General features: G+C 47.0%; 1 protein-coding gene across 2 annotated transcripts in view; it reads left to right on the forward strand.

The window, feature by feature from the left end:
• The window catches only part of LOC149352041 (medium-chain acyl-CoA ligase ACSF2, mitochondrial-like), a 106,783-nt gene that overhangs the window by 66,114 nt on the left and 25,379 nt on the right, over positions 1-15,290 (forward strand). The window contains exons 1-4 of one of the 2 annotated variants that reach the window (XM_089581275.1): positions 2,472-2,726; positions 9,512-9,704; positions 11,727-11,855; positions 13,625-13,678. In XM_089581275.1, coding sequence (XP_089437401.1) covers positions 9,579-9,704; positions 11,727-11,855; positions 13,625-13,678 — 309 coding nt within the window. In that variant the 5' untranslated portion in view covers positions 2,472-2,726; positions 9,512-9,578. Of the gene's footprint in view, positions 1-2,471; positions 2,727-9,511; positions 9,705-11,726; positions 11,856-13,624; positions 13,679-15,290 lie in introns of those variants that run through there. The other variant, XM_089581274.1, reaches the window with a different exon arrangement.

Consider the following 15,290-nt stretch of genomic DNA (forward strand, 5'->3'; position numbering starts at 1 on the left):
AATGCAAAATAAAAACCACCACTACTACTACTACTCACGTTCCTCATGTCTGCAGTGCTTTCTTTGGATTTTCTGCTGTGCGCGTGAGGGAGCACGCTTGCCTCGCGTCTGCGGTGCTGGATTTGGACTTCTCGTGTGCGCGTGAATGAATGTTTGCCTCGTGTCTGCCGTGCACGCTTTGGGCTTTTCGCGCATGCGTGTGTGGAGGTCAGTGACGTGTATGGGGCACGATGCCGCGCATCTGCTGTGTGCCACTGTCCGTCACAAACTCCAGAAAACAGCCAACTGTGAGATATCATGAGTTTCCCTTTGAACTACAGCGTCGAGAAGCGTGGCTGAAAATATCGCTCGCCAATGACTGTCAGGGAAAGGTACAAGTGGGCGCCAAGCGACAGGTCTCTGGTATGTTCTTTGCATTTTGCAGAGAATGACTACAAAAAGTAACGTCAAGGAAGGTTCATCGTCTGTGAATGGTTCCTTCCTTTCTTGTATGACCATACAATAAAAGTGTCAAGTACTTTGTGGTTTTCTCGGCTGCAGGTGGGCTTATGAAGTTCCACAACTTCAGCTATAATGATCTTTTTTTTTATAAATTGCAATAACTTGTGTATATAAGAGCCAAAATTCGACGTGACACGAAGCGGAAATTTACTGCGTGCGACCAGCTGTGCGTGTCCGTCTCATTCACCGTCTACATGGGGTAGCGAGCAGTGAATAAAAATCAGGGAGCACTTTGACGATCTCAAGTGCGAAGAGGCGAAAGCCTTTAACCGCCTCTGTCGGTGCCCTCTGCTTGGCGACTGTTGAAGATCGTTTGGCGACTATTGAACGTTTCCGTACGGCATCGCGAGCGCGTTTCGTAGCGGGCGACATTGGAGCGCGCGTGAGCTGCATCCTTCCTCGATCAACGTTCAGAGAGCACCTGAGAGAGCTCTGGGTGATACGACCATTGTGCAAACTTTTGACGTCAGTGTACATGCGCCGTTGTTAAACCACCTGAGGATTGCGCATGCGCAGTGTGCGCGTTTAGTGGGTATCATTAACTAACCAACATTACTGTTCGTACATCTACTACTACACCATTAACTAACATTACTGATTTTTCAAGTAACCATTAATGACAGCTGCCGCGGACGCATAGACGGACGGACACGCTGGCGAGTCATGAGCCATAAAATAATAATAATAATAATACTTTATTGCGCCAAATATTAAAAAACAGAAATACGGCCTTCCAAAGCCTCATAGGGCTTGAGTGGCAGAGCCCGACAGGCAGCGGAACCGCGCAGACATTCACACAGGCAAAAAAAAGCACATTAAAAATAAAGACATCAAATTAGTATGGTGGTGAGAACAAAATAGACACAAGACTCATGTTACATGTAGAAAAAAAAATCCTGATCAGATTAAATTGCAAGGAAGAAAAACCAAAGTGGCAAGACAATACCTCAGATCAATGCCATAAATAAAGCAGTAACCAATGAAATCACGGGATTTACTTGACAGGTGGTAGCGCACATGAGTATGATGTCGTAAACCCTCTAAATAACGTATCGCAGCGTCTTTTTTATTTTATATTTCGTTTTTGCCCGGCGAACACTTGGAGGTAACCTGTTGAGTGAAAGGGAACGTAATTATCTCTTACACGCCCATATCTTGTAGACCGTCGGGGAATACAAAAAGGTTCCTTCGGTCGAAGAGACCGTGTGGGAACATACGGAATCTTATAGCTACTAAGCCAGAAATGTTTCAGGACGATCGTTTCCATCAGAAGGCGATCAAAATCAGGTAGAGAAAATACCTTAACGAGATCAGAATTGGACGGAAGGCCTAAATCATAGCCGATATTTTTTAACAAAGATCGTAGGATAGAATTAATCCTGCACTCCCAGCGAACTGCACAGTGACCATAAATCGTTATGCCATAGCGCAGTACGCTAAAACCAAGGGCGTTTACGATAACTTTGCGTATTGAAAGCGGCATGTAGTACCTGATGTTGTAAAGCACACAGGAGACGGTTCGGAGATTTTTACAAACGTGGGACAAGGGATCATTCCATGAAAGAGCACTGTCAAAGTATAATCCTAGGTATTTCACTACGATCTACTTTTAAGGCTTACGCCTTAAAAGTAGATGGAAAGCTTCAGGCGCATTAATGCAACATCCTGAGGTACAGCCGCTCGCCCGGTCGTGCATCGTATAGGCGGCCGTTATGGACAGCGTTCAGGCATACACTTTCTACCTGCTGCGGTGATTGTGACATAATCGGCGTTTTCAATGACTACTTAAAAATGCAGTCTTTAATGAGCAACTAGGAAGCGCACTGTTTACGCCTCAAGGAGTGAGCAACGGGCGTTCCGACGCAGCTGTTGCGGCGTTTCCCTGCGAGCAGTTGTCCCCGAGCAGTGGCGCCGCGGCGGGCGCACGGAGAACTAGGCCCAAGACGCCGTTTCTGTGCGACGTGGCGGGCCGCACCTCGCTTTGCGCTTTGTATCTAGCGGCCGTGCCTTTACACTGTACTGTATTCCGCAGTGGAAGTCTCTGCACGCTAATAGCATTGGCAGCGCTGCGTAGGACTCCTGAGATGGACTATCGCTGAAGAAATCTCGGTGGCCGTGGATGGTCCTTGTAGGTCCTGACGTTTTCCGATACACGGTGACACCGTTCTGTTCGGCTTACTGAACACCTGAAACTCTTGAGTTGACTGAATTCGTTCTCGGATTTGGTACGTCATGCCATCGCTATCATTCCTTCGCCGCTGGGGTGGGTGAAAGGCTTGGAATTTCGCTGTTTTCGGCCGTCTACAGTTCGTGTGGGTACTGAGTTAAGGTATAATATGTAGTAGGTTTTGCTTCAATGTGCTAGCCTCTTGGTCGCACTTTTGTCCGGCTGCGTCAGCTGCTCGAAAGAGACACGGCGGCTACCCTTCCTCCCCGCCTGGAGAGGGAGCGCGTCCGCTCGGTGCAGCAAGACCTCGTCGCCGACTTATCGCTTCAAGTGGCTGCCCGCGTACTAAGATCAGTGTCGGCGGTGCACGTGCACCCACGTCACGCAAAGGCGCAAACGTGCGGAAGTGCGAGAGAGGTTGCGCTCGAGGCCGCCCAACGGCGAAAACGCAGCCTCTCCGTTCCACGGAGGCTGCCTATTGTGCGGAGCATTTGTTGTATCTGACCGGATATGAGCAGAATCACAGCATATACACACGTGCTAGTTCCTGCTCCGCGCATTCGATGCTCGCTTTGTCTCTGCCTGTTTGTGTACTATGTGCCGTTCCATTTGTCGCTTTTCACTTATCTGCCAGTGTTTCAGTTGCTTTGCGTTTCTCGCTGTATATGCAACAAGTGGTAGCCGGCGTCCTTATCAGAATCATGTTTATTTAACATCATGGCGATGTTGGGTGCGCCGACGAAAAACCAGTGAGAAGGCTTGACGAGGCCGACGCATCACCCAGAGGCATTGCAGTGGTGCACAACCTAACACTTTCAGAGAAAAACATCACAAACATAACCGATGTGGCATTAGCTATACATCAGTTCGGACTCCTTGTTTAGTTGATGTGGGAGAATGTAGCTCAACGACTGATAACCATAATTTGTTCGGATCTGAGGTACGAACCATTTTAATGTAGTTCGTGTAGAGTACTTTGGCTCTTTGTATTGTAATCCTGACAGCCTTACCAAAGGGCAGTTGTTTTTATTCACATTGGCTTTATACCGCCGTAGGAGTAAAAGTTTCGTACAGCTGTGGCAAGCGGATGATCCTAAGTTAAATGAAAATCGGTTCCGTGTGTACCAACAGCTCGCTTTACAGGTGCACTGCGTCGCTGGAGTCTTGATGATGATGATGATGATGAATTTTTATGGCGCAAGGGTATCTTTGGCCAAAGAGCGCCATGGCACGAGGTGTTTTCGTTTGCTCGAGGTGGGGTCAAAGACCCATTTCCCAAGCATTTCACCCTAAACAAGCCGAGCACCAGACCAGGGGAAAGCTTGTACCCCGCACCTCGCGCATGCGAGGCGCTGGAGTCTTGCTCGGCGTAGTGTGTCGCAACTGAAAACTCCCTCACTTCCGTGATGTTCAACGAGGATGTTGTCCGGGCGGACCAGCATTGCAGTGTCCATGAGAGAGGCGCCCCTTCTCTGCACCAAGGGTTGTGCGCGAGTGATCACCGTTTATCTCTAGCTTATCCACGAGAAACAGATGTCTCAAAAATATATCTGATCATAATTTCGTACATATATCCAGTGCTTTATCTCGTATATCGTAAAGCAGGAGTGGTCCACAGGATTGCTCGAGGTGCCCTGATTGGGGCGCTAACGTGGATTTTCAGCAGATTGAAAACTTATGATTTTCTTATGTATTACTTGTGCCGGCGTTTTCTGCCTGCAGATATTCGGAGCCTTAGTTTATATATTCCTATTGTTACCTCTCTTCGCATTTTCAATGAAAAGTTTTCAGGATGCTGCATTGCTTGTTGGGCCCAAGGGCCTGTATTAGCGGGAGATGTATGTCCTAAAAATGTATACCTTTTGCTCGACAGCCTCCGAGCGGCTTGGTCGACCTTGCGACATTCCGAATTATCGTTCAAGGCTGCAGTCCCCATTGGAGGAGGAGCAGGAGGAATAAACTTTAATAAATAAAAGTGTAGCTCTTGTTCCCTGGGAGGGTTGCAACAGTCCAGGAGCCCTCTAGCCTCCGCTTCGTGCCTCGCCCTGGTGAACAGTCTTCGCTGGTTGCAAGGTCGGTCGGCGGCTAGCAGAGCGTCCTCTCAGGATGAACGAGATGGGTTGAGGATGCGGTCAACGGCCCCGCATTTGCGGGCAGGTCCAGGGGTAGTGGCAGAGGTCTGCTGCGTGGTAGCTTGGTATGCCATCTTCGCTGCTACCATGGGTGTTAGGTTATAGGGTTCCACCAGCTCTCGGAAAGAGATTTTTCGAACGTACGCATGACCGCGTTCATTACCGGAGATGCCTTTGTGGCCAGGTCCCCGCGTGATGGTTTTGGTGTGTTGCGGGGCGGATGAGTGTTCGAGTATGTGAACGGCCGTGCGGGGGGTGATGCCGCGGAGAAAGTCTGTACGCGGTTCGGTGCAGATAATCGTCACGCCTGTGTGTCGAGTCGCAGGGCCGACGGCTAGGGCTAGGGCGACGCATTACGCTTTCATAGAGTCCTGGGTTCGCAGGGCCGCCGCTGTCGCGTGTGTCATGATGTCCGAGGAGGCCGCCGCGGCAGTGGCCGTCCCGCTGTCGCGGTGGAGCGCCTCGTCCGGGCACAAAAGAACATCCTGGCGGACTCCGAATTGGTGTTGCGCGCGGGCTCGTCGTCTCCCCGCGTACAATTCGGGATTCATGTTGAGCCGTAGTGGCTGGAGTCGCAGCTGTTCGACTATCAGAGTGGAAATGGGTCTGGTTGCAGCGTCCGACGTCCCCTCCGGGGTGTGGTATCCGATCTGTTGGAGGAGTCTGCGGCCGCCAAGTGTGGCGCGTATACGCGCTGGCTCGACCGGTAGACCCCTGCAATCTCATCGACAGAGTTCCTTTCCTGCCTGCTTGAGTGTGAAGGTGTTGTAGAGGAGGGGGCGGCTGATTACTAGTGCACCCATCGTGGACAGCGTGTCCCGCTACCCCATGCTATAGTTATGGTTGGCCACACGTCTACCGATGTTTCCTCCTTGGATGAATGGTTTTTGTCGTTGCAGTGAAACGTGCGTGTTTAAAGAAAAGGAAAGAAAGGAAATTTAGGGCGTCCTCTTCTTGAAAGGTCGAAATTTTACTCATAGAGGGCGATATTGGGGTAGAGGGGTTGTGAGGTTGCTAACCGCATGAGGCGATAATTCGCGTCGACACACCGCGCGATGGCATCGCGCGTTGAGCTGAGGGCCGCCGAACCACTGTCGCTCATCGCGTCGCCCAGTTTCTGGGTTTGCAGAAAATTTCGCCCATCGCCCGGAAAAGCCGTTTTTTTTTTTTTTTTTTTTCAGCGGAGCAGCAGCCGACTTACCCCTCGTCCATGTCAGGTTCTGACCTCTCCCTGATGTAAACAGTGTGATGTGGGCCCCGATGAGCAAAATCGTCACTTTCGGTTCTGAACCGGTTTTTCTGGTGCCGAGCGCTCCCCCACCACCGTTGTTCCCCGGTTCGAAACGCCTCGCAGCCTTTCTCCTCCCGGTGTGAGCATTCTCGGTACGGCGCATGTCTTGCCCATCCGACGAGAAACATGTGCGCTGATGACGTAGGCCGGGAGAGGTCGGACAACGACGCTGGGGAGGCCGGCAGCAGACGGAAAGAGGGTGCGCTCATAGAGGAAGAAAAAAATGCGCGCGCTTTTATGACTTTGCGTATTAGACAAAAATAAGATTATTGCCCACATATATTTTTGTCAATGTTTTTATTGTGTTTTATCTTGTATGGAGCTTTAGGAACGTTGTTCCACGCGTTAATTAACGCAAAATGACAACGCTGAAGTGGCAGCAATCGAGCAACAGTGAAAACGCGCCGCTCCGACGCTGAGTCCCGTCGCTTCGTGCGGTTTGCGCCAGCGACAGCGGTGGGCGACGGCGTCGTCATCGCGCGACGCATCGCGAAGGAATATCGCCTTATGCGGTTACCGCTTAAAACTCTTCCTTACGGTGTTGGATACCCATACCGCGCCGCGCTTGAAGGGATGAGAGAATGAGGGGGGGGGGGGATGACATTGGGTGCTTCATAATTTGTTCATATGAATGTCTAATACAAAACAAAACACTTCTGCGGGACTTTATCGATCCCTGCGTACATTGACATCTCTCAGATGAGGACGGAGTGTTTTGTCAAACTGGATTATTCGAGCACATCCTTCTCCCCCGCTTCTGGTGAAATTAGTTGGATTCATTGCTATTTATTTCAGCGTCAGAAAAGAGAGAACAGTATATTTTATGTTGTGTGGATGCTGTCAAAAATCCAGCAATAGCTTGACAATGGCCAGTTCACCTCGTCCTCCGTGGTGATGGTTGAAGCCAAGTTACGTGATGTATGCCCCTTAAGTGTTATTTCTGTGAATGTTGTTTTCAGCATACTTTTTCTATGCATGCAGCAAGTGCGTTTCATGTAGTGTGCTGCCAGATGTATAACTGAAGTAAACTGTTGGTGTATACGCTCCCCATAATTGGAGCATATGCTCCTCATAATGCAGAAGATGCGTTTGTCAGTTTAGCAATATGTCCATGCTATCATGTGCAGACTCCTTCTTTTGACACTGGCATCTTGAAAGTGCTGGGCTGTAGATTTTTGATACTGCTTAATCCGATGACCGTAAGTTGGCACACTTGTGCACCAAACATGCTTTAGCCACTGTTCTGTTTGCACACTGTCGCAGCACCGCATGTTCACTGTTCTGTTAGAAAGCAAAGCCTTCAAAGCAGCTCTAATATGCAACCTACGTTAATGCGCATATTTTTTAGCACTCATCTCAGAGAATAATGTAGTCATTGCTGAGCTCTGTGACATTACTATATGAACTAAAGCACTGAACTGTACCTGCCGCGGTGGCTCAGTGGTTACGGCGCTCGGCTGCTGACCCGAAAAACGCGGGTTCGATCCCGGCCGCGGCGGTTGAATTTTGATGGAGGCGAAATTCTAGAGGCCCGTGTACTGTGCGATGTTAGTGCGTGTTAAAGAACCCCAGGTGGTCGAAATTTCCGTAGCCCTTCACTACGGCGTCCCTCATAGCCTAAGTCGCTTTGGGACGTTAAACCCCATAAACCAAAGCACTGGACTCAAGGAAGAAAAAATTTATTTATTACAATGTTACTGCTCCTTGGTTTCCTCATTTTCCTGCTCCGTGCTCCTCCTTTTCCTTGAATAAAATTTTGCGGGCTGTTACGCTAAAGCTCTTTTATAATCAAGTACTGTCATTTCACATAGTTTAACGTGACAGCCATGTGTGCACTATTAGAAAGAGAGAAAAAAAAAAAAACTACTTCAGGATATGCCGTCTCGCTAATCGGAGTGCTGAAGTGCACACACAGTGTTTGAAGAGAGGTTGGTCAAAATGGATTTTGTTGCATGCCTCGAAACCACGATGTTGGTACGAAAGAGAGATAAAAATATATGTTTGTGTGCCAATCCGGCACTGTGGCTTGCTTCACTGAGCGAGTAATAATGGCTTCTAACCTGTGATTTCGTCTAGCGCAATTATTTTTACCAGCAAAGAAAAAAAAATGAACACCGCTTCTAAAGGTGGCGTACTTCTCTTAATCAATTCCAACTATTATGCTATTCTGAAGAATTCCATGTGCTGCCACTAGCTCTGATATTAACACGTACAAGAAAACCTGAGTGGTGAATGAAAGCTTTCTCCTTCTTACGTTCGCCTGCAGCGAGTAACAAGTGTGAGTCATGTTCTTACTGCAAGTGCACATTGACGTCACATTATAATGCATAGCAGTGTTTGCGGCGCTTAGTCTTGTGCCAACCGATTGCCGCTCCTTTTCCTTGTGCGTCGGAATGCATGGTCAAATCAGACTTCTTTCAATGTAGGCAGCCTGTGCAAACTTTCATGCGTCTTTAAAGTGACATGTATGAGCTGGTAATGTTTCCTCATCCTAAGGCGTGACTTCAGGAAGTTAAATATGATTACTGCGGAACTATAATACACGAGGTTTAAATGAAGTGTATATGAAGGTGTGCAAAACTATAAAGTAGCATTAATACTGGGCAAGCAAAGCTGCGGGGCATCGGTGGCGTCTGGTTCAAAGTGCCGCTATCACTTCTTTCAGTGGGGTAGAGCGAACAGTTTAGGAGCGCTTTTTAATAAAAGGTGCTTGCAGCATGACAGGGGCAGTAGAACGCGCAGTTTGTGCCCTCTCAGCTCCATAATTGGTGGAAATATTTCTAATCATGGAGTAAGTGCCAATGGCATCTAACGGGAGAGCCAGGCACATGGCGTTTATAAGCAAAAGGGGAGGAGAGCAAAGCAGTTACGCGGGCAAGCTGGTAAAGGTTTTGCATTCAATGTAATGGCATATTCAAATCGCCGATCCGGAGCAAGGTTTCTTGCTCCACAAAATCGAAGAGCGCGTTTCAGTGGGCGATTTGGATTCAGATCATGAGTTCTGATTGGACCGTGGCTCCTTCGCGGATTCGGAGATCTGCCTCGAATCGTTGATTGGAATGTGCTATAACTTTTCATGCATAGTTTACCTCTCAGATATCCCGCATATTCTGTCAAATTTTTGGATCAAACTTTCTTCGGCCCCATTGCAAGGCTTACAGTTTGCATTTTGGCATGTTAGCCACTCGTATGGGCTTATGTTTGTGTCCTACTGCAGGCTGCAGTCATAGGCCACTGTCAGTCCCCAATGTTAGGCCAGGCATGTTGGGCCTGCTTTGTGGCGAGTGTATTTACCTGCTCGAGATGCAACTAAATTAGGTCCACTTTTCGTGCTGCAATATTGGCCATTGCAGGGCTTGTTTTTTTGCGCACTTCGCTCTTTCCATTTGCTGTTTTAACCTTTGGCTTCTGTCATTGCAGGCCACGGTCGGTAGTGATTGTGGAGCCACAGAAGCTTGTCACCAGCTACCGATGCGAGCCCAGTGAGATGCGTCTCTCCGGCGAAACGTTTGGACAGCATATAGATGCTGCTGCTGCCAAGTGGGGTGATGAAGTCGGCTGGGTCTTTCAGCAAGATAATCAACATATCACTTTTGCAAATTATAAAGATGACGTGAGTAGATTACCTTACTGCTTGTTTATTTGTATTGTTTTGCAAATAAGCACTTGTGCATAGCGTAGCCTATTCACCTAGTTTTGTAGGATATATTCCAATTTTTTCATGATGCAAGCAGGTGCACTGGCTATGCAGTCTTTTACTGCATGGTGGAAAAGAGATGCTCTTTCTGAGCAACTTGCACTTGTAAATTTATGCACAGGCAACCTGCACATGTGCACTGAAGGCGTGCGCTACACAGTAAGTGGTAGCGGTACCCACTTTGCTAAATGTCTCTATTGAGAGTGCTAGTGCACCGCAATGTGCACTCCTCACCACGGCTGTGTATTTCTTTGTACTTGTGCAAAGTAAGAAGAGATACACTATAAGTGAGTAATTACTCATTGACATCCATTCAAGCGCAGCCATAAGGCTACAAAGGAAAGAAACTTAGTAGTTAAAGAAAAATTTGTCCTGGTCCGGGGTTCAAACCCGTGACTGCTGCTTAACCGGGGTAGTCGTTGTACCGACTGAGCTAACCAAGACAGTTAGCAAATTGTAGGGCGAGAGCGAATCATTCCCACTTCGTGTTATTGATCAATTCGCTCTCGCCTTACCATATGCTAGCCGTCCAGGTTCGCTCAATTGGTAGAGCCCTGTTAGGCAGCGGTCATGGGTTTGAACCCCGGACCAGGACTAATTTATCTTTAACTTCTGTGGAAGCTGTGTATCTGTGGAAGTTCCTATGGAAGCTGTGTAGCTTTCCTTTGCAGCCGTATGGCTGCGCTGGGGTGGATGCCTATGAGTAATTACTCCCTTATTACAAGTCTGCTCCACCTTGGGAGGTACTGCTAAGCATCCGACCAAAGGGATACAGAGGGGTGGTGAAGAACGTACATTGCAGTGCGCTTGCACTGACTGACTCATTGGTTCACAGCATGACCGGTGGGCTGCACAAACCTAGCATGGCAAACTGCTGGCTTTTGGCTTGGTGCGGAGAGTTTGTTTCCCTGGGTAGCAACAGCCAGGCAGTCTATACAGAGGAGACCGTGTGGGAAAGAGCTGTGCCCCATCACCCTCCACGGGTAGCAGCGTTGTTCGAGGCTTGCATAAGTAGAATTGGTGTCGGAAATTATGGAAGGCTTAAATTTTTTTTAAATGCACGATCAGTACCCTGCCAGTTTCAGTACTTCGCTTATATCGAAACTCAGTTTGACGAGTATATACTGTGTGAGTGGCGCCTATTTAATTCTTGCTGAATGTAATGTATTACAGATACAACTGTATACAATCGCTGTACCTTTCCCGTACTCGCCTATGAGGCAGAAACTTGGAGGCTAATGTAGAGGCTCTAAATTAAGTTTGGGACAGTGCAATGAGTTATGGAAATCACAACAATAATTCCAACATGAAGAAACAGGTAAAGAGTAGATAGGGTTAGGAAACAACCACGAGATAATGATAGCCCTAGTTAAACCAAGAAGAAATGAGCAGCTATGTTATGTAATACGAAGACAACATAGCCGGAGGTCTCTCAGGGTAATCTGTTAGGGTAATGGGATGCATTCCAAGAGAAGGCAAGTGAACAGGGTGTGGCGGAAGGTCAGTTGGGCTGATGAGATTGGGAAGTTTGCAGGGGTAAGGTAGCCACAGCTGGTACAGGACCGGGTTAATTTGAGGGATATGGTAACAGCCTTCATCCTGCAGTGGACGTAGTTAGAATGATGATGACAATGAATATAATGGAATATTTATAGACCCTGATATTTTGATAATATGTAGCTCTTTTTTTTTAGTCTTTGAGTTGACCTAGATTCTGTACATTTATTTTTTTCGTTTATGCTGTGGTTCCTTTTTTTGTATTTCACCTTGAATTTATCATTTCAGTACACATTTTCTGTTGAAATACTCAAATTATAAATTGAAACGTCATATGCATGTACCTTCACATTTGGTGAAAAGTGTCCTGGGGCTGATGTGTATATATGATATATTTATATAATATTGTGGTGATTTCTTTTCTTGGTTTTAATGTGAAAGGTGGACCGTGTTTGCAAAGGTCTGTTGGCTGCTGGTTTTACCAAAGGGGACACAATTGCCATCTGGTCTCCCAACACGTACAACTGGGTAGTCCTTTATGGCGCAATGGCGAAAGCTGGCATCGTTTCTGTGAGTACAGGATGATTTTGTAACACTTTTACCTGTAATTTTTGTTGAGCCTTTTTTTTTTTACTGAACACGTTTTGTTGTAGGACAAAAGTTGTAAAGCTAGCTTGGAATGTCTCCAGTAAACATGCCTTGACGTTTCTTTGGCAGTGGGAACTGTTCACCATATTTGAAAGAATTGTCTAGTCTGGAACCTTATGTGTGGGGGCTAGTCAGTTGGTGTGGCATGATGAGAAGGTGTCTGAAGGCGACAAAGGCAGGATATAGATGAGAAATAAGGCAGAGCTTGAGCGCTCGTGGCATGCCATCTTTCCTGTCACTTTTCTGGAAGCCTGTACATGTTCGTATAAAGACTCATCTGGTCACTCTTTCGTGTCTTGGAGTTTAAGAATTTTGTAGTTTTGGAGTTTCGGGGTGTTGGAGTTTTGGAGTTTTAGTTTTAGAGTTTTGGAGTTTTGAAATTTTAGTTTCGGATTTTGGGAGTTTTGGAGTTTTTAAGTTTTCGATTTTCGGAGTTTTGGATTCTTGGAGTTTTGGATTTTTGCAGTTTTGGCGTTTTCGAGTTTTGGATTTTTGGAGTTTTGGACTTTCGGAGTTTCGGATTATTGGACTTTTGGAGTTTTAGAGCTTTGGAGTTTTGGAGTTCCGGATTTTCAGTTTCGGAGTTTCGGAGATTTGGAGTTTCGGCAGTTTGGAGATTCGAATAAGTGAAACACTTGAACCAAAAAAGTAAGAAATGGCTTGGGAGTGAAAGCGTAAAAGGCAAGCATGTGGGATAGGATAGACTAATGTAACGCTGCTGTGAGCATAGAAGTCGCAGTTGGGAAAAAAAATAGCAAGCGATTTTCAAAGGCACTGTGAATTTCAGCTAGGTTGCTTAGCGCCACCTCACTAGGGAGTTACGGATTAATGAGGCGGTTATGCGTACAGCTACCACTAAAGCTTGAAGTATCTTTGAGAGTCTGCTGCAGACCGAAAACGCTAGAGCGGGCCGGTGTTAAACTGATGCTCAAACGTCTCAGTGGCACTGTCATGGTATTGCCTGTCTCTTGCATCCGGCGGCTTCGGCATTGTGCATGCGCATTTCTCTTCATCTTGGCGCCGTTGCCTCATCATCTTGGCATCGCACACAGAATAATTTCGTCTTGAAAGCTTACCCCCCCCCCCCCCCCCCCCCCCTCACAGGCATGCAACTCCGGATCTTTACATAGTCGTCGCTTGCGCTGCCGTTCTCAGCGGCCCATCTTCTCTGCCTCGATAGCAAACGACTGATTAAGTGACTGAGTCACGTACGAGCCATGCACATCATCACCCCGGGATGGCAAAGTAAAAAAAGATACGACATTGAATGTCGGGGAACTGGCCCACCTTCCCTCATACAGTTTGTGCTGTAAAATGACAGTGTAGCCCACAGACATGGCTTTGGTGAGCAGTGTGTTGGCCTGAGTTGGCAGACGTGCCAAAGGAGGAAGAAGGAGGAAAGGGAAATATTCAGGACAATCAAGCTTGCAAAAACAATGTTTGTATTAGCATGGCCAAACTGACCACATTTTGGAGGAGAAAAGAGGAATGGAGCTTCGGCCACATGTGCCCCTCTTTCCTTTCTGCCTTTTTGGCTGCATATCTAGTTGATATCAGAACCTTAATATTATCGCCTTAATACTGTAACATAGTTCCTAGCTTTCTTTGGATTGAGCTACTTTTGGTTGCCCTTCAGATTGCGCAGTTTTTGTGCCACCATAACCTCATTTTCTTTGTTTCATTTGTTGCAGGCTTGTGTTCATCCAGCTTACACTGCTGCAGAGTTTGAAAAAGTAATGACAAAGGTTAGTCATCCTTCACCCCTTTGTGTGTTTTGAGTATTTTTGTGCTGAGTGCATGTACTAACATTTGTTTACATTAACTTAAATTAACTTGGACTTACTTACATTAACATCAAATATAGCCATTCCCTTCACATTCACAAATAAAGTGTGGGTCCTGCATTCAGAATAGGTTTTGCAATTTCTGGCAATTATTTCATTCCTGTCATGATTTATAGTTAAAAGCTGCGGCATATGTGCGCTCCTGTGGTCAGTTCGGGGCGACCGCTTTCATTCTACACAATTTTCATTCTTTAGAATCAAGAACTTATGTATTTTAAGCCGCAGGGGCAAGAGAAAAGTGGCTAAAAGAAAAAGCTTCAGAGCCAGCCTCGCGTAGTCGCATCGCATACTTAATCTTGTAGTGTATAGTTTCGTTTTCGCACCTTGCCGTGCGGGAAGACCGATGCATGAGGGCTAGATGGTTGATAACGGCATGGTCCTGCACGTGTTGTAACACCGAATGGCCTCTATTTGTCGCTGTAGGCATCTTGTTGCGTTTTGCCATGCCGCTGCGATAGCAGCCTTTGACGTCACTCAACCTGTGAGGAAATATCTCAGCATCTTGCAATGCTTCAAGATTCGTGCGTAACAGGACAAGAATGGCTATCTGGGCTACCATGTATTGCCATGTATTAGTTGGCCCTGAGTATAACTCGACCCCCTACTTGCAGCTCTCGTTGCCTAAAAAAAGTTTACTCTAAATATAAATCGATGCGTACTGCCCTCCGACTCTACCGTGGGATGGCATCGCGGTGCATGCGGCTCAACGCTAGAAACACATAATGATGCAATAGCAAGGACAGAAGTTGGAGGCAAATGGAGATCAAAGGCGATAACTGCACTCCATCCTGCCTTTCATACTTGCGTGTGCCCGGCTGGCTAGCGGCAAACCGAACTACTAATGGCCCAGTAGTTTCGAATGCTGGAGCAACACGCGCTTCAGAGGTTATGGAAAGTTTTCTCTCACGCTGCTTACCACTTCAGGGAAAGCAACTGCCAGCGTAAGCGAGTCGGATAAACGGCGCGCAGTTCGAATTTTCGTAGCAAAGCGACTTGTATACCAGTAAAGGTTTCTTTTTTTTTTTTACTCGCGTTCCATGTGACCTTCCGGGATTGGGCCTCTGCTTGGCCGAAACTACCTTAGAATCCGCAAATAGGTAGATTCCGTGTATAGCTCGACTCGCAATTTCAGATGACTGTTTTCGGGTAACAAAACATCGATGCGGCAATATAGAGTAGTTGGTATTGGTTCGTTTGAAAAAAAACCAGTGCTATGTTGAGCGTCTGGTCTTTATGTTCGACCTCTGCGTGCTGGTTTCTCTTAAAACATAACAGCAGCTCAGCATTTAGTCAGCTTGGTCGTTTAAGAATTGATCGAAAGTGTCATGTTAACATTTTCATTGGATTCAGCAATGTTCTTCTATTAAGTGCTTTCAAGTTGTTACTCTTCAAACTGAAATTTATTACTACCACTACTCAATGCCTCCTCTCCACGCACACACAAATTTGTTATTTAATGTCTGGTAGGCCGTTTGGTCATTGTAACGATGAGGTGTGCATAAAACTTTTGCCG

The sequence above is a fragment of the Amblyomma mixtum genome, chromosome 3 (genome assembly GCF_055824585.1).
Source record: "Amblyomma mixtum isolate Tamu chromosome 3, ASM5582458v1, whole genome shotgun sequence".
In the NCBI taxonomy this organism is placed as follows: Eukaryota; Metazoa; Arthropoda; class Arachnida; order Ixodida; family Ixodidae; genus Amblyomma; species Amblyomma mixtum.